At 37.6% G+C, this 26,663-nt stretch overlaps 1 protein-coding gene across 2 annotated transcripts in view; it reads right to left on the bottom strand.

Annotated features, from left to right (window-relative positions):
• Positions 1–560: 560 nt before the first annotated feature.
• NUP205 (nucleoporin 205kDa) overlaps positions 561–26,663 on the bottom strand; it is a 76,243-nt gene continuing 50,140 nt past the window's right edge. The window contains exons 29-43 of one of the 2 annotated variants that reach the window (XM_006756702.2): positions 25,891–26,155; positions 25,698–25,796; positions 23,036–23,184; positions 22,001–22,192; positions 20,974–21,095; positions 19,498–19,636; positions 16,627–16,753; positions 13,801–13,877; positions 11,861–11,989; positions 11,522–11,648; positions 6,943–7,109; positions 5,339–5,462; positions 4,745–4,873; positions 4,104–4,177; positions 561–911 (exon numbers count right to left, since the gene is read on the bottom strand). In XM_006756702.2, coding sequence (XP_006756765.1) covers positions 759–911; positions 4,104–4,177; positions 4,745–4,873; positions 5,339–5,462; positions 6,943–7,109; positions 11,522–11,648; positions 11,861–11,989; positions 13,801–13,877; positions 16,627–16,753; positions 19,498–19,636; positions 20,974–21,095; positions 22,001–22,192; positions 23,036–23,184; positions 25,698–25,796; positions 25,891–26,155 — 2,073 coding nt within the window. In that variant the 3' untranslated portion in view covers positions 561–758. The remainder of the gene's footprint in view (positions 912–4,103; positions 4,178–4,744; positions 4,874–5,338; positions 5,463–6,942; positions 7,110–11,521; positions 11,649–11,860; positions 11,990–13,800; positions 13,878–16,626; positions 16,754–19,497; positions 19,637–20,973; positions 21,096–22,000; positions 22,193–23,035; positions 23,185–25,697; positions 25,797–25,890; positions 26,156–26,663) is intronic. The other variant, XM_006756701.2, reaches the window with a different exon arrangement.

The following is a 26,663-nucleotide window of genomic DNA, read 5'->3' as shown; positions in this document are numbered from 1 at the left end:
CTTTCCCCTCTCAGCAGTCTCTCCTGTATACAAGGCTGAAATAATTGGTGGCCAGAAAGGGAAAAATGGACTTTCAGGTGATGTAGTCATTTGAACATAAATACAATTGAGCAAGAATAGAGAGTTGATTATGCAATTCTTTTGCTATAATTATAATGATCATATTTTATGAGAAATATAGGCAGATGATTAATTACAGAAATTTCTCAATCATTTCTAAAGAAAAAATGAAAATTATTGTCATTTAACTGCAGAAAAGAAAAATTAATTTTAGGAAAGACATGACTTGACTTTTTGAGACATTTCTAAGTACACTATTCTACTAAGGAATGTGGCTATAGTTTATTATCCACTCTGCCCCATGGAGCAATCCTAAATATCATGGAAGTATAATGTAGGTACAAAGAGAGAAATAAACGAAAATTTCCAGACTATGTCTTTAATTTAGCATTGAGAATTCTATCCCTAGGGAAAAACCACCACTGTGCAAAGTTTATACTTTACCAATGATGATCATTTTCTAGCTAAAATTTCAAAAGATTAACCATACATTTGTTTTGTTTGTTTTTTTAAAAAGTGTTTATTTTTTACTAGTAAGGATGAAACCGGGCAAAGAGGTTTACAGAAAAAAAATGTGCATATATAAAGAAAGAAATAGCAAAATATTTTTGGTCATAATTTAGAGAGAAATTAATCTATAAAAAGGAGAGTTTTCCCCAGTTCATCTCTTCCCTAGAAGAGTGTAATAAGAACGGCTCTCAGCTCCGTGATATCCTCAATAGGCCTCGGACACGTCTGACAAGAGCTTGTATGAAACTGTAGCGAGATCGAACTTTTGAATATAATCCTTCAATGTCCAGAAGTTTCTTTTGTAGTGATTCTCCAAAAGCACTGATGGCGTCAGCCTGAAGCTAGAAGTAACACAGAGGACATTTCATTGTTAAAACTGCATCCTCAAATATTTCTTTTATTCTGTCTTCCAATTTAAAATACCTTTGAATCTTTTAATGTTGTCCTTTCTCATGTACCAAATTTTTTAAAAAATCACATTTTCTACCCTAGAATTTATTCATACTATTTCTGCCTCTTTCTTTTCTTATAAAAATATGTAAAATTTAAAATCTCCTTTAAATAACAACTGCTGATACTGCTGTTGACATGTAGACATATGTGCAAAAACATGTCCTGAAGGGCCAAACAAGAAGTTACTGAGTGGATGCCTCAGGAGAAAGAAACAAAGGATACATTGGAAAGAATTTTTACTTTTCCTTCATTATACAATTTAAAAAGACAAAAATGTACATGCTTTTACTTTATAAGAGGGGGAAGGGAATCTGGTATATACTTTAGACCTCAGGTGTATTTTAGAATGCCTATGTAGTTCCAGATGGAACTTTTTGGTATTACACTGAAAAGCTAAAATCAAATACTAAATTAGGTGAATTATCTGCTTTTGATTTTACATTAAAATTAAAGCACAGAGTGAGGTTATTTATTAATCCTGCATGTCTTCTAACTTTAAAACACACCAGTCTAATGAAACAGTCATAAAGTCAACATATAATTATTAGACATCTTCTGGAAGATCTATTCTTTAGCTAATTCTGCACATAGCCTCACTAACATTAGCTTCCCTACAGAAACCACACCAAGAAATGAATTAGTTATAACGTCACTAGGAGGCAAAGGCAGTCAGGACTAGGCATGGTATCTATAATGTCTGGCTAAGTGTGGGTCTGAAAAATGCTGTGACTCTGCCCCTTTTTCCTGGATAAGGCCCAAACTTCAGCCACAGGTTTTATCAAATCATGGCCAAGGACACAAATTTTAGCTTCCTAGGAGCAGATCAGATTATAATTCATTTTCCTTAATATTACACATCCTGATAACTGCTTTGTTCCTAAGGCTTTGTATTTGTTTCATATGAGGTTTTCATTTTAATTGTTTTTGAAATGTTCTTCATTCAATTTCAACACTATTGATCAAGGGGTTACTAGGTACATAATGCCCTATACAGTCATGTGCCACATAATGCCTTTCAGTCAATGTCAGACTGCATGTGTGACAGTGGTCCTGTAAGACTGTAATGAAGCTGAAAAATTTCTATCACCTATTGTCTTCATTGCCATTGTTAATAGAAAAAGGGATGTTCATAGTACATTATCTGCTAACAATCAAATCTATGATGAAAAAAAGAAAACAAACCAAAAACCACCAGGGATGTATTTCTGAAAAGAATGACACCTCCTCAAGAAGAGCCTCAAGCAGGTCCTTTAGGAGGGATTGCAAAAGACACTGTTATTAAAGGAGATGACAGCTCCATGCGTGTACTGCCCCTGAAGACCTTCAGTGGGACTAGACGTGGAGGTGAGATACAGCGATAGTGGTGGTCCTGACCCTGTGTAGGCCTAGGCCCGGGGTTGGCAAACTGCGGCTCGCGAGCCACATGCGGCTTTGTGGCCCCTTGAGTGTAGCTCTTCCACAAAATACCACAGTTGAAGAACCTTGAAGAAATAATAAAATTCATTCGAGCAACAAAAACACAGTATATGATGATGAAAAATACATTTATTTTTTAATGTATACATGTTATGTAAAATTATTTATCTAAGATGCACCTACACTGAATTTATCTGAAAAATAAAAAAGTCGATATTAAGAAAAAAATTGTAAGTGGAAGATTATAAGAGAGGGTTTCGCATGCCAGCAAAAGTTACTGGTGTGCCATGTTTGGCACGTGTGCCAGGGCCCACCCCTGGGCTAGGCTATGTGTATGCTTCTGTTTAGTCTTTAACAAAAAAGTTTAACAGTAAATAAACAGAAAAACGCTTAAAGCTTATAGAATAAGGACATAAAAATATTTTTATACAGCTATACAGTTTGTGTTTTGAGCTGAGTGTTATTACAAAGGAGTAAAAAAGTTTTTAAAAATTTAGAAGTAAAAATGTCACAATAACTTATTGAACAAAGAAAAAACTTAGTTTAGTGTAGCCTAAGTGTACAGTGTTTAGAGTCTGCAGGAATGTACAATAATGCCCTAGTTCCGTGGTCGGCAAACTGTGGCTCGAAAACCACATGTGGCTCTTTGGCCCCTTGAGTGTGGCTCTTCCTAAGCCTTAGGAGTACCCTAATTAAGTTAATAACAATGTACCTACCTATACAGTTTAAGTTTAAAAAATCTGGCTCTCAAAAGAAATTTCAATCGTTGTCCTGTTGATATTTGGCTCTGTTGACTAATTAGTTTGCCGACCACTGCTCTAGGCCTTCACATTCTCTCACCTCTCATTCACTAACTCACCCAGACCAACTTCCCATCCTGCAGGCTCCATTCATGGTAAGTGCTCTATGCAGGTGTACCATTTTATCTTTTATAGCATATTTTTACTGTTGCTTTACTATATTTAGATATGTTTAGATACACAAATACCATTGGGTTAAAATTGCCTTCAGTAGCCTGTACAGTAACATGCTATCTGTACAGGTTTGTAGCCCAGTAGCAACAGGTTCAATGCCATGCCATGTAACAGTGCCATATAGCCTAGGTATCCAGTAGGCTATACCATCTAGGTTTGTGGGAGTGCATGTTATGATGTTCGCACAATCACAAAATTGCCTATCGACACACTTCTGAAAATGTATCCCTGCCGTTAAATGACACATGACTGTACAATATGATAGTCTACTGGAGTTAAATTTTTAATGGCTACTCACAATCTTTCCATTAAATTTTCTGAAATTTAAGTGTTGTTAATTTGTGCCTAAAAATTCTACAAAGTTAATAAAAAAAATTGGGAATTTCTAGATCTTAATGCCTACCAATTACTGAACTCTTACTAGGTTCCAGGCACTATCCGAGGAGTCTCACATATGAAACCTCAGTTAATTCTGAAAAAATTCTCTGAAGTTGCACTATCATTCCCATTTTTCTATGAGAAAATGGAGGCTCAGAAGTTAAGTTGTTCCATGAAAACAGCTGTTAGGTGGCCATGCCAGAATTCAAATCTGGCCTTTGTATACATCCTGAAAATTACAGTCTTACTAACATACTAGACTTCTCCTTTTTCCTTTCAGAAATTAAAAAAGAGCATAGAATTGAACATTACCTGGTCTATGTCATGTTGGCTCACTACTGTCAGTCCACTTCTAAAATCCATATTGGCTTCTGAAGCAAAAGAATCTAGAGACAAAAGACATACTCAAACCTTCTCTGCAGTTTGTCTACAACACAGTGGAAGAACCTGGAGACAATGAACCACAGTGCCATGGAAAACATGGGTCAAGATGAGAACCTGATTTCAATTTTCAGTTCATGGAAGCCCCCGGGAAGCATTTCGCTGGTCTGGGCCAGGGCTCGAAAGCTTGTCTTCTGTTTTCCCCCAAGGGACCCAACACATTCTCATCAATGAGAGGCTCACTCCAGCAAGGAGAACCCTTGTCCCGGCTGACTCGCTTCCATTCTTCTGGACAGTTACTTGTGAGCAGGGGACGCTGGGGCTGGCTCACCTCTTCACTGAAAGAAGTTGAGGAGCAGCTGCTAAGATGCTTTTATGCTCTGCACAATTTCCCATGGCTAGAAGTAAAGTATAAAGTCAAGCTATGCCTAATACCTAAGTAGCTCTCGATTATCCAATCAACTCTTAGTAACTAACCTAGACACAGAAAATAAATTAAAATGTGACTAGTTTTTCAAGGCACTGAAATCCAAAGGCATTTATGGTTCATTAATTTGCAGAATAATGTTTACCTTGTAGCCTTCTGCTTTTTAACAATGTCCTGGAGGCAAACAAAGAATCTTGAGAATCCGTGGGTGTGCAATGTAACAAGTAGTACTCCAGGTGGCGCCAAAGAATAAATAGGCAGGTCTCTATGATAACTACAGAGAGCTCAAATAAAGGAAAACAATCTCAACCAGTGCTTTTTACAAACCAGTTTCTGAGGAGGAGAAAAAAGGAGAGACTGCACCACCCAGTGATGTACCCACAGCCTCAGTAAACAGCCAGGGGTATGACTCCATGGAAGCCAGAAGCTGTCTCCCCAGAAGCAGCAAGATGTGCTGAGAAGGAGGTGGGGACCGTGGGGCACTGTGCCAGCAGTCTCCAGTGTCCTTGTCTCCTGTCCAGACAGAAAGGTTCTGTACATTATCAGGGTTATTAGCTACTCTAAAGGAAAAATAATTCTATTTTGAAATATATCAGGCATTTACTGGGGGGAAATGAATAGTTATTATGGCCCTTTCTATATGGTTTTGATGCCCAAAAAACATGAGAATAAGTAAACAGTTCCTACATTGGCAGGTTCTCTTAAAGGTCAAGTCCCACTGTGATTTTGCTAAGGATACAAGAACAAAGGGAAAGCAGTTTAGCTCGATTGTTGATCAGCTTCACCAAACGCCGTCTTGCTAGAACATATTTCTGGGCAGTGGAGATTTTATCAACACCAGCAGGCATCACAGACTGACACAACTAAGAAAAAGAAACAAATGCAGTATTAAGAATGACACAACTGTAACGAAAATGTACTATAAGAGGGTTGCTTGTGATAAGCACTGTGAAAAACATTCAAATAAATCTAAACATCCTGGCAGGGAAGAGTCACTTTCTAGTTAGGAAGCTAATAACAAAAAAAATGAAGCAGTCGAATTACAAATGAATATTCATCTGTTACGTTTTGAAAAAGTCCTGTCTCTGAAACAGACATTTCTAATCAACCCTGAATTTCCTGTCAAATTAAGACAGAAGAGAACAGCAGGTTTTTTCAGCAGCAGGTGTAACAATGCCGTGCAGCATTTCTTTAACAGCTGTCACATATCTTCTGAAGAAAATGTAAAGTAGACTTCTAGAGCATAAAAAACATGATCACCAACCGGAACCTCTGCGGTCACCACTCTGTTGGGCAGACCTATAAGCACATGGTTCAATTAAAATTCAGACACTGTCTCTGGCAGAGGGAGTACTGAAGTGGGGACAGTGGAAGGTCATGTACTTTATTATGATGCTACAGTTCCTCTTGTGAGTACTGGCATCGCCCATACGCTGGCATGAGGGGGAAGGGCTGCCTGATGGAAGCCACTCACTTTCAGGACTACCTGAACCCCGTCAGTAACTCCTGACTCAATGTGGACTTGCTAGCTAGGGCTTTGGGTATTCAAACTTCCAGTGCCTCGGTTTCCTCATCAGAGAAATGAGAACAACACTTGCCTCATATATTCATAGAACTTGTAGCTCAGGGCCTGGCACATTATAGACAGTCAAGAAACGGTCCCTATGGTTATCAGAAGAGTGGCAAGAGGGAGTAGGCACTGGCTACTCTGAAGAGTGACATAGAGTCTTTTAGGAAAGCTGGTGAAAACCAGGAGTGGTAAAATGGCCCAAGCTGCCATAGGACAGAGGAAGCTGCAGCTATGCCAAGAGATCCCTGTGCCAAATGGGAAAGATGGCAGGCTGCTTAGGGAGCAAGACTGGCAACTCAGCGTCTTTAGCTGCAATAAATGCCAGGGAATGATTCTGGGTACTTGAGAGCAGGCAGTCACATCTGTTACTCCATCTCCTTGTCTGAAAATGTTACTAAACAGGTACTGAAGATACTGAAGGTAGAGACATCTTACCTAAGGATATCACATCTACTGAATAAGCACCTGGAGTAGAAGCCTGTTTCTCAGCACAGACTTTAGAGTATAAATTGTCTTTCACAAAGGCCAGCTGCCATTCTGCTGGTGGCATGTGGTTTTCTTGAACAAGTGTAACTTCACTGTCTTTCATTCAAGAGTCTATGCTTACAAGGCGTGGTGCTAAGGTGAGGGACTCTTCTTCAAGTCACACAGAGGAATAATTTCAATTCCCTTTGTCTCACTGCACACGTCATCTTTACTCACAAGTCTGACATCAGTACCCTCGTCCTTATTAGTAAAGTCAGTGGCTTCACAGCCCATTATAAGATTCATACCTCTTTTATCTCATCTGGTGGAAGTTGCTCTACATTCTGTAACTTGTTGACACTCCGCCGATGACTGTCGTAGTAGCTGAAGAAATCATTAGCACTCTGTTTCAGTAGGTAGACAATAATGCCCAAACCAGGCAGGCGCCAATATGGAACTACTGGAGCTTGGTTATCTAACAGAGTGGATGATAAAAAACAATGTTCCACGTGTAAGCATTTTAAATGTATTTCAAATGATCTTTTTTAAAACAAGGGATGCCCAGGAATTTAAGGGCATGTAAACTATTATTAAAACCAACCCAAGACTACTTTTAAATACCATTGACAGTCAAAGGAGTGGCTAGGAGCTACTCTGAGTCCATAATCAGGGGTGAACATAAGGCTGAAGACCTTGAGAGAATAAGGAAATGTGACAATTGGACACAGATAGAGCTTACCCTTTACTGACTAAAGATGTCTTTCAGAACTCTATGTTAGTTATAAACCTTTACACCCATCTCCCCACCCCAAACCCCAACCCTCAGACCATATACACAAGTTTGGAGTTTCCTGACCCCAGGTGAGTAACTCGTGTCTCACCCTACTGCTCTAGATACATAGGTTCATTGCCAGCCTGCATCTTTCTGGTTGCTGAATTCCCAGCTCAAAATCCTTCTTCCAAAGAAAGAAGGAAAACACCTTCTAAAATATTCAAAAACTAGAGGTCCGGTGCATGACATTTGTGCACTGGGGGGTGGGCAGGGTCCCTCAGCTGGGCCTGAGCCCTCTCACAGTCCAGGATCCCTCGGGGGATGTAGGCCTGCTGGTGGGGAGCGGGACTAAGACGGCAGTTGGACATCCCCTGAAGGGTCCTTAGCGCTGCCTTGGAATGCACTGACCACCAGGGGGCAGCTCCTGCGTTGAGTGTTTGCCCCCTGGTGGTCAGTGCACGTCATAGCAACCGGTTGTTCCATTGTTCGGTTGATTTGCATATTAGGGTTTCATTATTATAGGACAGCATTGGATTTGAATTTTAATGAGTCTTTTACCATAGCAACTCCATTTGGGTAGCAAAACAAGATAATCTGCCTTTGACTCGACCACCTTCTGATGAAGGTACAGGAACGGTGAGATGTCAGAAAAGGTGCCTGCAGAGGGAAGAGCTAAAGAAAATACCACTGCTACTCTACAGACAGCCTGTGAGGGGAAACAGAGCACTTTCCTCTATGACTGAGGGATTTCTTCAGAAACACCTTAGCAACTTCAGGTTCAATTTGGAGACATCTTTGTTGAATGGCCCTAACTGCCATGTACAGTGAAGGAGAGATCGGCATTTGCCTCCTTCATTACCACCTCCCTTAACTTTGCTCCAAAGTCAGATCTCAGGGGTCTTCGTGTGGAGGGGAAGAGAGAAAACAGCCCCTATCAGTGGGTGCTGACAGCAACCAGGATATCCCAGACACATCTGGGATTTCAGGTTTCCATTCCAGTCTTCAGTGAAGATGACAGAGGTCATCACATCTACACAGAGTCTCCTCCTGGTGAACTTACGTACCCTGGTCCCCGGTTAACATTTGCGTGGTATCTCCCCTGGTAGGAAGATATCTACAAAGAGGATAGTCTAATGCTAAGATTACTCCATAGCATTTTAGGAGTTCTCACACTGACATGCTCAAATCTAGAAAAGACCAGTGTTCATAGGCTATCAGACATAGACATCAGGTGAAGATGGCTCCTAAGAAATTTGACTACAGAAACAGATTCCACAGGAAAGATCATGAGGTCTGGCAATAGAGGTGCTACAGGAAAGGGTCCCTGGATCACAAGTAATAGTAAATATACTAACTGATGACAACAACAACAATAATAAAAATAATAATAGCTAACATTTAGGTATTGCTAAGGGCCAGGCACTGTTCTCATACACTTTACATATAGTAACACATTTAATCCTTACAGTCATTCATTGGAGCATTCATTTATTTGCTATTTCACAAATAAAGAAACTGAGGCACGAAGAGGGTAAGTGAATTTTCTGAAGTCATACAAACAGTCACTTATAGAACTGAGACACAAATCTAGGCAGTTCGTCACCAATCTGTGCTCTTAACCAGTAGGTTCAAGTGCCTCTCTATAACTCAGTGTTCTCACACCTACCACATACCTGCCCACTTCCATGTCTAGAACTGGCAGAGGAAAATGTGCTTGTTACCTCTTTAAAAAGCCTGAGGGAAAATAAAGATCAATTTATAAGGCTTCATAAAGTTCATCTTTAAGTATTAAAGATTAAAGAATGGCCGAAACCGGTTTGGCTCAGTGGATAGAGCATTGGCCTGCGGACTGGAAGGTCCCAGGTTTGATTCCGGTCAAGGGCATGTACCTGGGTTGCGGGCACATCCCCAGTAGGAGATGTGCAGGAGGCAGCTGATCGATGTTTCTCTCTCATCGATGTTTCTAACTCTCTATCTCTCTCCCTTCCTCTCTGTAAAAAATCAATAAAATATATTTAAAAAAAAAAGATTAAAGAATGATAATTATTTGTGAAAGATTAAAATGAAGTTTTAATAATTACTACTGATACATTATTAGTATATGATTAATGTTTTTGAAGAATAAATGACAAAATTAGGATTTCGTTTGAAAATCTCATGTTTTTTAAAAATTTAAGATTTAAGGGGGGAAGAGAAGGATTGCCCTCTTGATGTAGTCAGGTCTTCATCAAGACCTACAATCACAAATTGCCAGATAGAGAGGGGATGGATGAGGTTAAATGTCACTGCTGGGTGATATGCAAACCACTGTTCTGAATGAGGGGTTTAGGGTAAGACTGCCAATCATTCCAAGGTGAAGATGATCTTTCACCTCGGCTGAACCACCCAGCGAGCACATGTGAGGATCCGTATCTCCCTAAAGTGGAACTCCTCCCAGGGCAACATCTTCTTATTCCAGCGATCTTCCTGGAAGCAAACTTATTGAATATAGGACAAAGCTAGAACTATGTAGAATTAATTTGCTTAATTATGTCAAAGCCATTGTTTTATATCTCCAATCTAAATGGTTTAATACCCATTTATCCCACGGAATATAACTATGAAGCTTTATAGCTACTTCTTCAATTTCATTAAGACATACTCTTACCTAAGTAAGACTACTCTCCAAATGAATCGCTGAATGAAAGGTATCTTTTAAGTAAAGGTAACTTGTTAGATATTAAGAACTTCTGCTTCCAAGTGTGACAAACTAAAATCATACCAGACAACAAGTAAAAAACCTAGACACAATACAAAAAGAACTACCTGACGATACCAGAGTGAACAGAAGCAGGCACACTGGTAGGGAATATAATATACAATTTAAAATTACCCCACATCCGACAACTAAGAAAGTGGAAGACATTCTCAAGAGACAAGAAAACCAATCAAATCTAATCTCAGATGAACCAGATGTTGGAAATTAGTGAATGAGGGTTTCAGAGTAGCTATTCTGACTATCCTAACCGAGAGAAAACAAAATAAGCTCACAATCAATAAAAACCACAGGATATCTCAGTAGAAAAAAATATAAATGATATCACAAAACCAAATGGAAATTGTACAACTGAAAAATAGCATTTCTGAAATAAAAAATTCACTGGATATACTTAACAGCTAAATGGAGCTGACTCAGGAAAGAATAAATGAATTTGAAGATAGATCAACTGAAAATATTTAAGGAAATGAATAAAGAGGAAAAAACAATTTTTAAATGAACAGTCTCAGAGACTGATTACATGCTATCAATCAGTCTACGATATGTTTGGAGAGAATGGGGCTGTTACATTTCCGTATTTTCACCCAGTTAGCTTATTCTCCAAACCTAGGTCCTTCCTTTGGGATCTCAAGTACTATTGAAAACTATACTTTGGCCACAAGACTCTTCTAGATTTATCCTCAGAAAATCTAGAATTTCTCTATTCTCTCAATCTCCCAGCCTATCCACAGGTCTAAAAATAGTACCTCCTCACCACTCCTTCTTAAAAAGTTGGTTTATGCCGAAACCAGTTTGGCTCAGTGGATAGAGCGTCAGCCTGAGGACTGAAAGGTCCCAGGTTCGATTCCGGTCAAGGGCATGTACCTGGGTTGCGGGCACATCCCCAGTAGGAGATGTGCAGGAGGCAGCTGATTGATGTTTCTCTCTCATCGATGTTTCTAACTATCTCTCTCCCTTCCTCTCTGTAAAAAATCAATAAAATATATTTTTTTAAAAAAATAAAAAATTGGTTTAAAATTTTCCCATTGTTACACAAAGGAAAAAAATCACATCTTACTAGAGCAGTGGTTCTCAACCTTCTGGCCCTTTAAATACAGTTAGTTCCTCATGTTGGGACCCAACCATAAAATTATTTTTGTTGCTATTCATAACTGTAATGTTGCTACTGTTATGAATCGTGATGTAAATATCTGATATGCAGGATGTTCTTAGGCGACCGCTTGAAAGGGTCGTTCGACCGCCAAAGGGGTCGCGACCCACAGGTTAAGAACCGCTGTACTTGAGCCAACTAGAGCTTGTCATAATCATAACAACTTACCATAATTCCTCAAATACAGAGAGAAAGAACAAGGCTCACCTTGCCGGGGTCCATCTCTGTTAATGGTTTCAGACAGGCTCGGGGTGAAGAGGCACACCGCATGCTGAAAGGTAGGGGAACTCTGCATCATGAGTGACTGGCAATATTCCATGACATTGGCACAAATCTACAACAAAGAAGAGCAGTAACAAAAACATGAGCTCCCAAATGTCCTAATACCATGGAAATCCAGATATGAAGAACAAAGTTATGATCAAATTGTAAAATGACAAAAAAGTTATAAATCAATTTATAAAATTACTTCAATGTTACTTTTATCAAATATTTCTAAAACATAAAAACCTTAAAGAATAGGTACACAGTTCTCACTCCCCTTACCTGTTGCATAGCGAGTTCGATTTCATCTTTCTTGTTCACTCTGTCTCCTTCCACATTATCATCTTGAAATTTAAACTGACGGAGTCTGTCAGAGCCACCAAAGCGACTTAGTAGTCCCAAGCACTGGCGCTAAGAAAGGAAAGATATTTTGTTAATATTTAGTTAAATGTTTAAAATTAGCGGCCTCCCTTTCTTGAGGGCTATAAAAAAGAAAAACTCAGGGGAGAGTGGAATCACTCTTTAACACGTCTGATTTCTTATTCTAATGGAGCCAACTAAAGTTAGCACTATTAAATTCACCTTTTTGCAAATGTTAATGCTTGGCAGTCAACTCATTACAAGAATATCAATTTTTTTAGCAGTGAGTGAATCCCAACTAGAATCTAAGTGTTTGCCAAAGAATTCTCTGTATCACACCAAATAATTCCTTGGTACACACTCATTAAAAAAACACAATAAACAGTGAGAAGCAAAGTGAAATGGCAAACAGAAGACAATCTGTCACAAGCACGGCCATGATAATTGTACACTAAAGCTCAAATTTAAAAGCTGTTACTCCCATGACCGCTTCTGGGGACTTCAAAAAGGCGCCACATTTCTAGAGTGATAGTAGCAATTTCTACCTTCCATAATACCTTATTTAAACAGATATTTAACTAGTAAGTTTGAATAAGGCAAAACAAACTATAATATACACTTATTTTGTCAAAACTGTTATGTCTATTTTTAACATTTATAACTGGCTGTTTGCTATCCTTTCAGATGAAACAGATGCACTAAAACATGTCCAAGGGTCAACTTATGGATAATTCATCAAAGATATTTCTTTCTTCCTACCAACGAAAAAAGTGAAAAGACTGAGGGGAAATAAAGGAGTATTTGGGTTTTGTCGGTGAGAGTGCAACCCGTTTTGACAATAACTCAAAATGCACTATGTGTATATCCTTGGACCTAGTGATACTGGTTATGTTATTTAATCTATAGTTTAAAATTTTGTATGCAAAAATGCTGAAGGCGCCCTAACCGGTTTGGCTCAGTGGATAGAGCGTCGGCCTGCGGACTCAAGGGTCTCAGGTTCGATTCCGGTCAAGGGCATGTACCTGGGTTGTGGGCACATCCCCAGTGGGGAGTGTGCGGGAGGCAGCTGATCGATGTTTCTCTCTCATCGCAGTTTCTAACTCTCTATCCCTCTCCCTTCCTCTCTGTAAAAAATCAATAAAATATATTTTTAAAAAAATGCTGAAGGCAGCATTTACTTCTGGAAACTTGAAAAACAGTTTATGAAAAGAGGATTGGTTAAAAAAATTACTGTATCAAAAACAATGGAATGTAAATTCTAGTACATAAATTATTCTGCAGCCAATAAAAAGTGAAGATGATTAAAGCAGGCCAGGGGGCTCCCAGAAAGACTGTGATATCTAATTGATAAGCTATCTAATATGTTTGAATATATTGATAGGAAATTACACAACTGGAGAAGAGTTTGTGAATAAATTAGAAATAGGTACAGAAAAGTCAAGCAAATAAAAAAAGAAAAGTACTTATTCTAGGGAAAACAATGTTAAACAGGAAAGTAATATATTGTCCATGGCAATTACACAGTAATAACAATGTAACACCAAACATTGATCTAATCAAAATTATGGTATAGTTATGCTGAATTTGAGGGGAGGGAGAGGGTAATAAGAAATACACATATATTATGATGGAAGAAAAGGAGTAAAGAGATCTAGATTCTTCACTTCCTCAATGGGAAGTCAATGATGATTCCTAAAATTGGATAATCAAGTAGTAGCAATATAAGCATAACAAGAATCAATTAAAATAGTTGAAAGGGTTTGCCCAAATCCAGACAGCAGATTGGGGAGGATGAGTGAAGGGACTGTTGTATTTTGCTAAAAGTGTTACAACTCCTCTTTAAAGAAATAAGAATCAGTTACCTGGAATCTTCCAATATGTCCCTGTAGCTCCATTAGAGATCCTTCATTTACATCAACATCCAGTTCACTTAATATACCTAGAAAATTTGGAATGCCTTTAAATGTAGTTTTATAATCAAGAAAATAAAAACATTACGAAGCTAAAAGGAGCAGTTCTAGTATTTTATAGTCTTTATTTGCATAAATAGATACAGACTCTACTAAGAGGATTTTGGAGAAATTTAGATATGCAATCTAAATCTAGATCAATTAGTGATTTTAAAAAGCACTTTTTAAAGTTTTTGAGAAAAATCTACTTTTTATCTATAGCCATAAAAGTTAAAAGTTTCTAAATTCAACAATAAATTATTTTTTCATGAAAGAGTTTAGAACAGCCGTGGGCAAACTACGGCCCGCGGGCCGGATCCAGCCCGTTTGAAATGAATAAAACTATTGAAAAAAAAGACCGTACCCTTTTATGTAATGATGTTTACTTTGAATTTATATTAGTTCACACAAACACTCCATCCATGCTTTTGTTCTGGCCCTTCGGTCCAGTTTAAGAACCCATTGTGGCCCTTGAGTCAAAAAGTTTGCCCACCCCTGGTTTAGAATATAAAACACTAAGAATAAAATGCACCTCTTTTACCTTTTCTAGGTATTGTATCATTTGGTTTGTTCTTTTCCTTTAGTCAAACTAGTTTTGCACATATGCAAAAGTTTCCATTTAACTTCTCAGTTTGGACCCATTTCAAAATTCCTAAATCAAGCTGATCAATTTCTTGCAATACCACGAACTCTATTTCTATCTAGCCCTCCAAGCAAACCCACACACAGGTCATTCTCCCATTGGTTTCTTTCTTTCTTCCATGACTATGGACATGCTAAGGAGAACCCACCTCAACTTGTCTTAGCCACCTTAACTTTCTATGCATTTTCACAACCTCTTTAATTCATTTCTTATTTCCAAGCATATGCTCCATGGCCTATAATCTCAGCCTTTGCTCCTTATAATGACAGTCCTCTTTGTAGATATTTTGGCCCATGACTTCAACACAAGCTTACAGGATATACTCATGAGCTGGCACATGCTGGCTTGTTATGCCTCACCTGAGCTTCATGACTCCACTAGATGCCAGCCCTGCCCACCTCCTCCTCTGGGAGTCTGCTCCCGATTCACTTTCTTCTCTAGCGCACTAAAACCTCCCTGCCACAGAGGGTTTTTTCTCACTATTTGAAATGTGTCAGGTCTCTCTCACATTCCAAAATAAGGCAAATACCTGGTTCATGTCAAATTCTTGAAATATTTTCTCTGTATTTGCTGCTTGTAATTATTATGCCCTTCTTTCCCATCTTAACCACCCTGAAAGCTGGATTTTGTACCCAACATATCATGGAACTGCGGCTTTTTCCTTTGTTCTCGAACTTTCTATAGTCTGCAACATATGTTGCTATTGCCCATTCTTTCCCTTTTTTTGGCTTTGTTTTGTTTTTCACCCCTGCACATCAACTGCTGCTTCTATTTAAAAAGACCACCAATTCTCAGTTTCTATAGGACCCTTTTGTTAAATGCCACCTGACTACTCTGTGTACCCTAAGTATCACTTTCAACTTCAAAATCCTTTTCAGAATATCTGTGGGTCATAGAAAAATTAACCTGCCAATAAGTATTTGAGGAGGTATGACATATCCAGTACTGGGCTAGGCAATATGGGGTATACAAAGTTATAAATGGACTTATAATTTAATGGGAACATTTAAGACAAATTAATGATATTATAAAATACAAAACAGTATGTAATCGAGGACCAAACTGTACAGAGTAGGGTTGCCAGGAATGAAAATTGTTTTAAAATTTGGAAGGGTATCTAGCATTATCCTTTTTTCAAAAAAGATATATATCTATATATCTATATATCTATATCTACATATAATATATATTTAAAAGATATATATCTATATATATATCTATATATGTTTATAATATATATATATGTATTTCTGACCAAGCAATGCCAGAAATGCATCAAGCCTACCAGCTCAAATCTGCAAAAATGCATGCATGCATACACACACACACACACACACACACACACACAGTTATTAAATGCCACACAGTCGAATTTTTAAGACTGGAAACAGTCAACATATTATAGGGGTCTGGTTAAATATGTCACAACTGGGAAACTACACAGCTAATTAAAAAGAATGAAGTAGGAGCTATATGAGCTGATGAGAAAAAATAAAGACACAATGGAAAAAATGTTACAGAACAGTATGTATGGTATAATTTCACTTGTGTAAGCAGGGGAAATTTTTCCACATACCTGGAGAGTAATTTCTAGAAAAATAAATTAAATTGACATCTGGTTCCTTTTAGATAGCAGGAATTGCTGGTCAGGATACCTTTACTCTGTTCTTTTATTTTGTGTGAATTTATCAAAAGCATGTTAAAATAAATTGTGCTTTTCTGAATAGAATCTTAATACTGACATAGTCAAATAATGCTATTAGCAAAATAGAGAATTTTTAGGTGTTTAAAAAAAGTAATGAAAGGAAACTTCATCAATAAAATCTCTTTACCAGAAGATTTGCTAAAAGGTAAGTCCCTATACCTAACCTAGGACTTCTGGGTAAAGAAGGTAAAATAGAAGGCGTTGGTGGTATAGCGGTAGTGGGATTTTAAGTGTTGATTATTTTCTTAGATTCTGAATTTTTTATAATAATTTGTATCATTTTTTACAAAAATAAACTTAGTACTTCAAAGTAATAAAAACCTCATTCTATTAAGTGCACATGTAAGTTTGAAAAGAATTATTAAAGATCCGTTCAACACATTCAACTCACCTGGAAGTGCTGCTTTACTTATAATTCCTGTGAGCAGAGCCAGTTCCTGCAAAGACCCGGCACTGACGTCCTGGCAGCGCAGGATTGCTTGTATGGTATCAGAATGCGAAATGAGAAACTGCAACACCTAAGCCGAGAAAGAGGAGGAGAAATGAGGACACAGAAGTGAAAGAATAGCCCTAGCTGGTTTGGCTCAGTGGATAGAGCGTGGACTGAAGGGTCCCAGGTTCGATTCCAGTCAAGAGCACATGACCAGGTTGTGGGCTTGATCCCCAGTAGGGGGCGTGCAGGAGGCAGCCAATCAAAGATTCTCTCTCATCATTGATATTTCTATTTCTCTCTCCCTCTCTCTTCCTCTCTGAAATCAATAAAAATATATTTAAAAAAATAAAAAATAAAGAAGTGAAAGAACAGAAAATTATAAATGTATAACTCATCTTTCTTGTAAAACTGAAACAAGTAAGTCAATGTAATGAAGAACATTAACTCTCTGAGTGCCAACCAATATCCTAGGAACTATGCTAAAATTGCCAAGGCATTTTTGCTGATTTTACAGCAGTTTAGGAAAAAAATTATGAATCGCAAGTAAATGAAGGAAACCTTTATTACATTTAGCAATATCATCATCACTAATAAAAGCAGACTTAGAACTGGACGCCATTTCTAAGCTTTGACAGCGCTCCCGGCACTTTTGGCGAAAGACAGGAGGAGCGCGATCGCATTCCCCGACACTCAAGGGGTTAAACAAGCAATTGTCTTTTGCACTTACATAGTTTATTTCTTGAAGAAGCAAACACCTAAAATTCTTAAGAAAGCTAAGGCTAAAGGATTATTTCAAAGTTTAAAAATTAATATACTTAGCCCTGGCCAGGTAGCTCAGTTGGTTAGAGCATCTTTCCGATATGCCAAGATTGTGGGTTCAAACCTCCCCAGTCAGGGCACATACAAGGAGTCAAGCAATGAGTGAATAAATAAGTGGAAAAACAAATCAATGTCTCTCTCTCTCTCTCTCTAAAAATCAATCAATAAATTTAAAAAATTTGAAGGCTACTGTAGAAGAATATAACTTAGAAGTAGTGTATGAAAACTATGGTTTGAACCCTATTTTATTTCTTTTATTTTTGTCCAAATGGAATTAGAACATGAGTTTAAAATCAGTGGGTATTAAAACGAGTTACTGGCCTGGCCGGCGTGGCTCAGTGGTTCAGCACTGACCTGGGAACCAGGAGGTCATGGTTCGATTCCCAGTCAAGGCACATGCCCAGGTTGCGGGCTCCATCCCCAGTAGGGGGCGTGCAGAAGGCAGACAATCCATTATTCTCTCTCATCATGGATGTATCTATCTCTCTCTCCCTCTCCCTTCCTCTCTGAAATAAATAAAAATATATTTAAAAATAAAAAATAAAAAAAATAAAACGAGTTACTGAAGTGGCTCTATGAAAGTCTGCCAATGTGACATGGGGAGAATCACATAAAAGCTTTTATTTAGTTGTCCTTTGGACAGGGTAAAATGAGATCAAACCCTGACCTTCAGACTCTGCCTTTCCACCTGGAATTTACAGGGTACCAGCATAAAGAGCTCGATTTTCACATACAAGGTGTCCTCAACTTGATCATAAATGCTTTCACAGAAATGATGCCCAAATAAGCTGAACATGTGTCACTCGGGAACTGTGTCCCCTTTCATTTTTCCAATTCAGATTCCTGGTCTTAGCCCATAATCACTGGACATGGAGCTCAGTAATCTCTATTTTTAAAAGATGCTCCTTAGGAGATTCCTCTATAGTCAGTAAGACTGGTATCAGAAGAACCGATGTCTTATATCACTATGGCCAACTTCTACCAAAAAGTCTTAATCATAATACTGTAGAAGACAAGGGAAGTGTTCAAGTATTTAAGAATTGACTCAAAAGGCCCAGTATGAAAGGGTATATATCACTTAGACTAATTCAGTACAAATGAAGGTGGCACCTTAGAAACAGCAGCATTCTATCTTGATGAGATAAGCCTGAACTGATGGCAGGAAAAGCAGACAAAATTACCGTAAATTATTAGGACATAGTTCCTGAGGGTATCACAGAAATAGAGCAATACAGTAAGACTGTAGATTCATAATGACAAGCCTAATTAATCAGTGAAAGGCTAAATTATATATTGTACTATTATTAGTTTAAAGAAATAATATATATACATATTTTTTGTAGGTTTCACTGAGAAGCAATGAAAATAAAACTAATTTCTAGTATTCAAAAAATTTTTTATGAGTTTGAAAATTCACTTAAAAAAAAATGTTTTCTTTTTATTGATTTCAGGGAGAAAGGAGGAGGGAGAGAGAGCTAAAAACATCAATGATGAGATGTGCCCTTGACCAAAATCGAACCCAGGGCCCTTCAGTTTGTAGGCCAACACTCTATCCACTGAGCCAAACCAGGTAGGATGAAAATTCACTTATTTAAATTACTTCATTCTCTAAAATATCACAACTAAATGTGTTGTATCATTCTATATTTTGTATTTACTGCAAGGCCTAACATGGTGTAAGCCTCCTCTCAATACATACCTGGTTAAACTACATTTTAGAAACAAGCTTATTCCTATCACAATAACAGTTTCCTTTACTGAAGAACAAATTTAAATCTCTTGCGTTCCATCTCACCATTCTATTAATTAGCTGTGGTGTTTCATTCAAACAAAGTATAAAAACAGGCCAATGAAGTTCAGAGTAAAGTACAGGGCCCTGTTTTCAATACCCAGGTGGTCTACAAACAAGATGATTACCGTCAATTCACTCATGCTTTCTATCCCAGGGTTTCTGCATTTGTAACATGAGGATTTGGCATGAGACAATTTCTACATTAAGGTTCCCCTTACCTGCCCTGCTGCCTGCAAGTGCTGTGCCATGCTAGACGTGAGGATGACCTGGCACAAGCGGAGAGCTGGAAGGAGAATCTGACGGTACCGGTCCACTGGAGTCGGGATGAACACTGGGGGGTCCCTCATGCCAAACATGCTTCATTCATTTCCACCAAACAAGGAGAGAGCAACAGTACAAGGGGTAAGGTACACTCAAACGTCCCTGACCGTCTATCTCCATGGCAAACCACCACAAAAGTTATTTGAATTTTGAAAATCCTTAGTAAGAAAAATCTGCATAATTTGAAAAGGCAATGCTTGAAATTTCCTCAATGTATTTATTCTACTCGAAATTTCCCTTGGGCCATAGAGACTATGAGTAAGAAACATAAAAACAAGTCTTTCCCCAAATTTCCCTCTCCTGTACCCAAAGCCAAAAATGAATTGCATTTGTAGTCTATTATATTTTTAAAAAAATTTTTAAGTTAAAATGAGGTTGTAAAAATCATTTGACTTTTAAAGATTAAGTCTCAAATCATTGTAGTAGTAAAATTATTATCTATTATAAATGTTTACATTTAAAGTTTTAGACTAAAGAAAATCATTCCCTGCTGAAGAGAAGGGATTAGACAGAGAATATGAAAATAAAGGAAATAAAATAAGAGAAAGGCTTTGCATAGACAAGTCCCATGATCTGAGAAACGTAATTAACTCAATCCTTTTTGTGTAAGGTGAAAATAGTAACTCTCATGTTTAAAATTTTTAAAAGCAAGATTAACCAATTTTTTTGGAGGTAAAATAGTTCTATCGTTAGTCCTGAAAAATTCAAATATTCAATTTGCCAATAGATCTTTAGAAGAAAAATATTAAAACTGAACTAAGTGTTATTTGCCACTAGGAAAGCAGGCTATTTGCCTAACAATGTTGCAGCCATATAGACAAAAAAAAGGAAAAACAAAATCCGTATTCAAACTGAACTGGGATACTTGCTAAGAAGTCTGAAACAAAATAACGTGACCTTTTGCTTTCAAATTAGCAAGCAGTTGGTAAAATGTTAAAAATGAGAAAAATATAAACTGCTATTCCAGTCTCAGGAATAGGAAATCCACAATGAACTGTAATTTCACGATGATACTGTCAAGGACCACCATCACTGAAAACATGTATTTCAACTACACAAAACAAAGTTGGGAAGAAAAACATTTACTAACAAAATACTCTCCAATTTCCCTCTTATATTCTGCTCTAAAATAGAAAGTTTTAGGTCCTTACCCACTTTTACCCTTATTAGCAATTTCCATTTATTAGTAAGTGGCAGGTATGTATACCCCCCTCAACACCTCCCCCCCAACCCCCGCAAAAAAAAATCATTCAGATAAAAAAATACTGCTCAGACAGAATTATGAACCAGGGGAAAAATTATGTTGGAATCTCTTTTTCCCCTTAATAATTCTTCACAGGGAACTTAACAAAACAATCTATATGGACACTTACCCCTGCGAGTCCATTTCTGGGCGCATGTCATAGACTTGGCATTGTGCCAGCCTCACAATCACCCCCGACCTCAGCAGCTCTAAAGCGCCCTGCTGTATCTTAGCCACTCTTGTGAGAAACGCCTAAGAAGTCACCAAAGGAAAACCATCACTGCAGAATAATATCAAGCATAATAATAATATCAAGCACTTCAGATAAATAGAAGACTCTTAAGCACATTTCTGATCTTGAATCATCACTGGGCTATGAAAGGACACATTACACCACTTTTGTCATAGGATTTTCTGAGGATTGAATGGCATAGCATATCCAAAGTGCCGCATGCCATGTTTTACATGAATTAAGTATCCAACTAAACAGTACTTTCTGTTATCATCATGTGGCTCAGGGAGGGAAGATCGTTTACTCTGCTCACAGCTGTATCCTCATGTAGCTAGTGCTACGCCTGGCATATAATATGTATATTTAATAAATTCTTGAATAAATGAACAGAGGAGTGAGAAAAAATTAATAAAAAACCTAAGACTTTAGTGCTTCTATTATTGTGACCCTGTAATATTTTTAAGCAGTCAGAAACAGAGAAAACCGATTTGGAGTAAAGGAAATGATGAACTATAGACTGCACAGAGAATCTGCATCTAAAGTAGAACCAGCACATCTACATTGGAATGAATGTTCAGGAGGCAACTGCTGGGCCAGAATCTTGTCCTGGAAGGACAACTTGGCTGCCTGCCCTCCTCACAGCACTGAGTGGCACATCTTTCGCCACCACCAGCCATGTGAGTAGGCAGCAGTCCCATTATCCAGCTAACCCTCTCAGGAACATTTCAAATCAACGTTGGCATGCTTAGGAGATACATTTCTAGCACATGTCACCAAATTTAAAACTCCTTAGAAAGATTCTGGATTACATGATAGAAATATTCCAAATACGTAGTATACTATTCTACATTAACGTTCTTGACTACATCTATACCCCAAGAGGAAACAAACAGCGGTCTAACTTCAAATGAATATAAAGCCTTACCATTTTGGATTCATAAGTATAAAGAGCTTTTAAAAGGGGCGGTTGTGGTGTGAGTAAGCTCTGCAGAGTATGGTCATCTTCCACCAAGCTGTCCACAAGCACCTTCAAATAGCCACTGTTGGACAGGTACAGAAGCCACTGCTGCTGCTTGTCCACTGAGACGATCCGGTCGAGCAGAGCCAGCGCCAGCATCTGAAGATAAATCGAAATGCAAGACATGGAGGAGGCTACCAAACTTGAAGACCGAAAAGGCCTTCATCTGGGAATATTCAGAACCTTTCTTACAAGGAGGATCATTGCGTGCAATAAAACTTTCTAATTTTTTTTTTGAGAAATTGAAAGCTATATATCCAAAATCTCGATTGATTAATAAAAGGAAATTTTCAGGATAAGGTTTTTTTTCTGAAACAAAACCTAATACATTAAAATAATGGCATTTAATATATTTCCGCATAATCTAAACATTACTTGTTAGAGCAAAGATTTTTTTAAATAGCTTTTTTCCCCTAACATAAAATTTTACACACTCATTATAGAAAAGTATACAGAAAATACATAGTTTGATAAATACAGTTAATCCATTTTGGTCTATCTCCTCCTCGTCTTTTTCCTATGCATAAGAACACAAGCATTTTTAAAAATATAACTGAGAATTTACTATCTATATTTTACGCACTTCTTGAAATCCTGTCTCCCATGGTTTTCAACATGATTCATATACTACATAATTTTCCACTAGCAGAAAGTTGTCTACACCATCTCTATTGTTTCTACTCATATCAGGCCAACATCAAAATCAGCAAAAAGATTAATCTGAGGGAAAATTCTGAACTAATTGAGATTCTAAACAGAATTAAACAAAACATATGACTAAACAAAATAGAAATTCCAAATTATAGCAAGTAAGCAAATTCACTAATACACTGTAGAAAATAATTCTCAATATATAACATACATTTAAAAAGTTGAATCAGTTTATTCATTAACAAGTAAAAATATGTATTCAATTATAATACTAAACAGGAGCTACTATACCCTTCCAATCTCATGACCGTCACAGGCATCTCGACAGACCACTTCCATGAGGGCAGCACCGTAGCTCTCAATGATGGCTATGTTTTCTCTCTGTAATTTACTAAACACGTCTTCAGGGGCTGTCAACCTTTCCCACATGGTTTTTTTGGCTAAAAGAGTTACAACAGAAAAAGTTAAAACACTCCAATTTGATCACTGAATCATTACACTTCATGCACAACATGCTGGTAGGTATTATCTGTTAAACTACAAAAAGGAAAAATTAAAAGAAAAAAATATGATGGTGTGAGGTGTTAAGGTCAAGAGAAAAAACATTCAAGAGAAACAAATGGAGAAAACTTAAAACTGAATTCTGATTCTCATATCTGCCAGATAAGCAAGTTATTTTGTCTCTGTAAGTCAGACTCCTTTTACACAAAACAAGGTAAATGGCTGCTCAATATATGGTTACATTAAAAGCAGAGTAAAAGTGGTATGGAAAATATGTAGGCATTAAAATTCAGTTGTTTTAAAACAAAACAGAAAGTAGGTATAGTGTCTGGCATAAAAGTATGTGCTCAATAAATACTTACTAAATTTAATGTTTCTAATTTAAAACTTAAAAACACTACTACCTAGGGGGAAAAGGTACTTTGCTACTTAAAATAAGTCAAAATAACCAGTAATTATGGCTAAGAAAAAACTAAGTGATTAAATTATTCTAAACATTGATCATTTGAAAATTACAAACAAAAATTTTCTTTCAGGTCACACTTCTGTACTACAACTTGATAATAATTTATTAAAATCATGATGTAGAGCTCCACCTAGCGGTTAAGTGTTGATTTTGCCAATTCAACTAAATACAATGTTAAAAGAGGAGGAAAATGGGGGAGCTATGTTGGGGGGTATGGGAGTGGGATCCCCATTCCTATCTCTCACTTAAAAAAAGTTCCTGTTTAAAAAGCTTCTCGGAACTATTCTTTTATTATTAATGACCTTAAAAATATTTGTGTGCATTATTTAAGTGGGTAGGACATTTCTATAAATAAATCATTTGGCTATGATTACCTTCTAAGAAAGATAGTACATAAAAATACATAACCAGTAAAGAATAATATGAGATAATCTGGGTCTTATACACAGAGTGGGGTTTTTTGTTTGTTTTTCATATTTTTGGTTGCCTTCTGCATGCCCCCTACTAGAGATCGAGCCCGCAACCCAGGCATGTGCCCTTGATCGAAATCGAATCCAGGACTCTTCAGTCTGCAGGCCGACGCTCTATCCACTGAGCCAAACCAGACAGGGCCACAGAGTGGTTTTTAAGAATCTATGTACAGATCCCTGGCTGGTGTGGCTCGGTTGGTTGAATGTTGTTTCATTCACCAAAAGGTCACTGGTTGTATTTCCAGTCAGGGCACATACCCAGGTTGTGGGTTGGATTCCTAGTCAGGGTTGGATCCCCTACAGGAGGCAAGAGATCAGACTGATGTTTCTCACATAAATGTCTCTCTTCCTCTCTCTCTCTTTCCCCTTTCCTCTCTCTCTAAAAAATCAATGAAAATGTATTTAAAAAAAAAAAAAAAAAGAATGTATGTACAAAATGACAAACACTCCTAAGGATTCTTAGAAGGGCACAAGGAGCCCATTATCCAAAGGTGCTTATAATAAGTTCCTAAATAGCAGAATAACTCTGGCATAGAGTAAGTACTATACACTGACTGGTCTGTTGAACTGTCAAAAATATTTTTCAGCCCTAACCCGTTTGGCTCAGTGGATAGAGCGTCGGCCTGCAGACTGAAAGGTCCCAGGTTCAATTCCGGTCAAGGGCATGTAACTTGGTTGCGGGCACATCCCCAGTAGGGGGTGTGCAGGAGGCAGCTGATCGATGTTTCTAACTCTCTATCCCTCTCTCTTCCTCTCTGTAAAAAATAAATAAAATATGTTTTTAAAAAAATATTTTTCATATCTAGAGACCAAAGAATCAGCTTATTACTATTAATTAAAAACACTACATTTTAGAAAGCAACATTTATCAATATTTTAAATATGCATATCTTCTAAACAAGAAACTCTACTTCTTGCAATTTGTCCAAGAAAAACCTCACATTAGTACAAAAAGATGTATATGCTATAGGTGAGCATGTAAATGGTAGAGGGCTATTCAAGAGAATCTATTAAAAGAAAAATGTGCACACACTTGTCATGAAATTCCACCATGAATTATTCTTCTTGAAAAATACATAAGCATTTAAAAGACTATTTGAGGCAACATTTTTTATAGTAAAATTAGAAATAATTCAAATACCTATGAATAAAGCAAATTGTAAAATAATGTTACTTCCATGTTTTGGAAAAACAGAGCCATTTTAAAAGGCTCACCTATATGTGTAGTGGGCTGCACAACAAAAGAGGAATGAGGATGCACACACCACAGCACATTTTTCAGTGAACCGGGGGCAGGACAGCGAATTAAAACATAAGCTAGGGTTGTATTCGAGGCTTTGTTTTCACAGACTACCTTCAGAATTTTAGAAAACTAACCATTCTTCTCTATTTTAGAGTAAGCCTTTAAATGATCATGCACAGACTTATTACAGCTTTGCTTAGACAAAAGATGGAAAAGTGATTTTTAAAAATTTAACAAATCCTAAAACAGAATAGATTGGAGATCTAACTCTACCTGCTTCTAAGGTGTCTGGTTCATCAGGTCTCTGTGCAATCTGTAGGTAATAGAGCAGAGAGCCATACAAGTGTGTCCTCACTCGCTGGAACCCACCACCTAGGGAGACACAGTAAAGTAAAAACGTTTTTTCAAACTCAAGTTAAAACAAATACAAAAGCTATAATTTATAGAAAATTTTGATCAAAAAAACCTGTCTTCAAAATGAAGTCTAACAGTTTCTTCAAAATGATGTGAAGTGAAGAATCTCCAACAGAAGTGAAATCCACCACTGGGTTCTGTGCCGGAGGGGAGGTGAAAGAGCTATCAAGCATAAAAGCGTAATGAGCTTCTCCGAGTCCCGAGGCTAATGGCTGCTTCTGCTCCGTGCGCACGGCTTGGCTTAGGTGGGCGGTCAGGGTGAACACAGCACCTGCTACCACTGGCATTAACTCCTGTGCTGCCTCATCATCCAGTATCTGAAAGCAGAAACACAAATCAGAGAGAGGACCCTGCTTTCAGCTACAGTCATTAATATGTTTTATATATGCTTAGCTTTTCAACTACCATAAGAATATAAGAATAGCATTACACTGTTCCAGGAAAATAAAAGCTAATAAATAGAGAGAAACACATGTTTTTAAGCAGAAGGGATTCCCTTTAGAATTCCCTGTGAGGTTTTTAATGAAAAATCACATGAATGGCCTCACCACTAGTGTCCTATTCAGTAGGTCTGGTGTAAAATTTGTCCATATGGATTTTTTAAAAACTCCCTAGATCAGTGGTCGGCAAACTCATTAGTCAACAGAGCCAAATATCAACAGGACAACGACTGAAATTTCTTTTGAGAGCCAAAGTTTTTAAACTTAAACTATATAGGTAGGTACATTGTTATTGACTTAAATAGGGTACTCCCTATTTAAGGCTTAGGAAGAGCTACACTCAAGGGACCAAAGTGCGCATGTGACTCGTGAGCCGCAGTTTGCC

Source organism: Myotis davidii, unplaced genomic scaffold (genome assembly GCF_000327345.1).
Source record: "Myotis davidii unplaced genomic scaffold, ASM32734v1 scaffold214, whole genome shotgun sequence".
In the NCBI taxonomy this organism is placed as follows: Eukaryota; Metazoa; Chordata; class Mammalia; order Chiroptera; family Vespertilionidae; genus Myotis; species Myotis davidii.
This window is presented reverse-complemented; position numbering and strand designations above follow the sequence as displayed.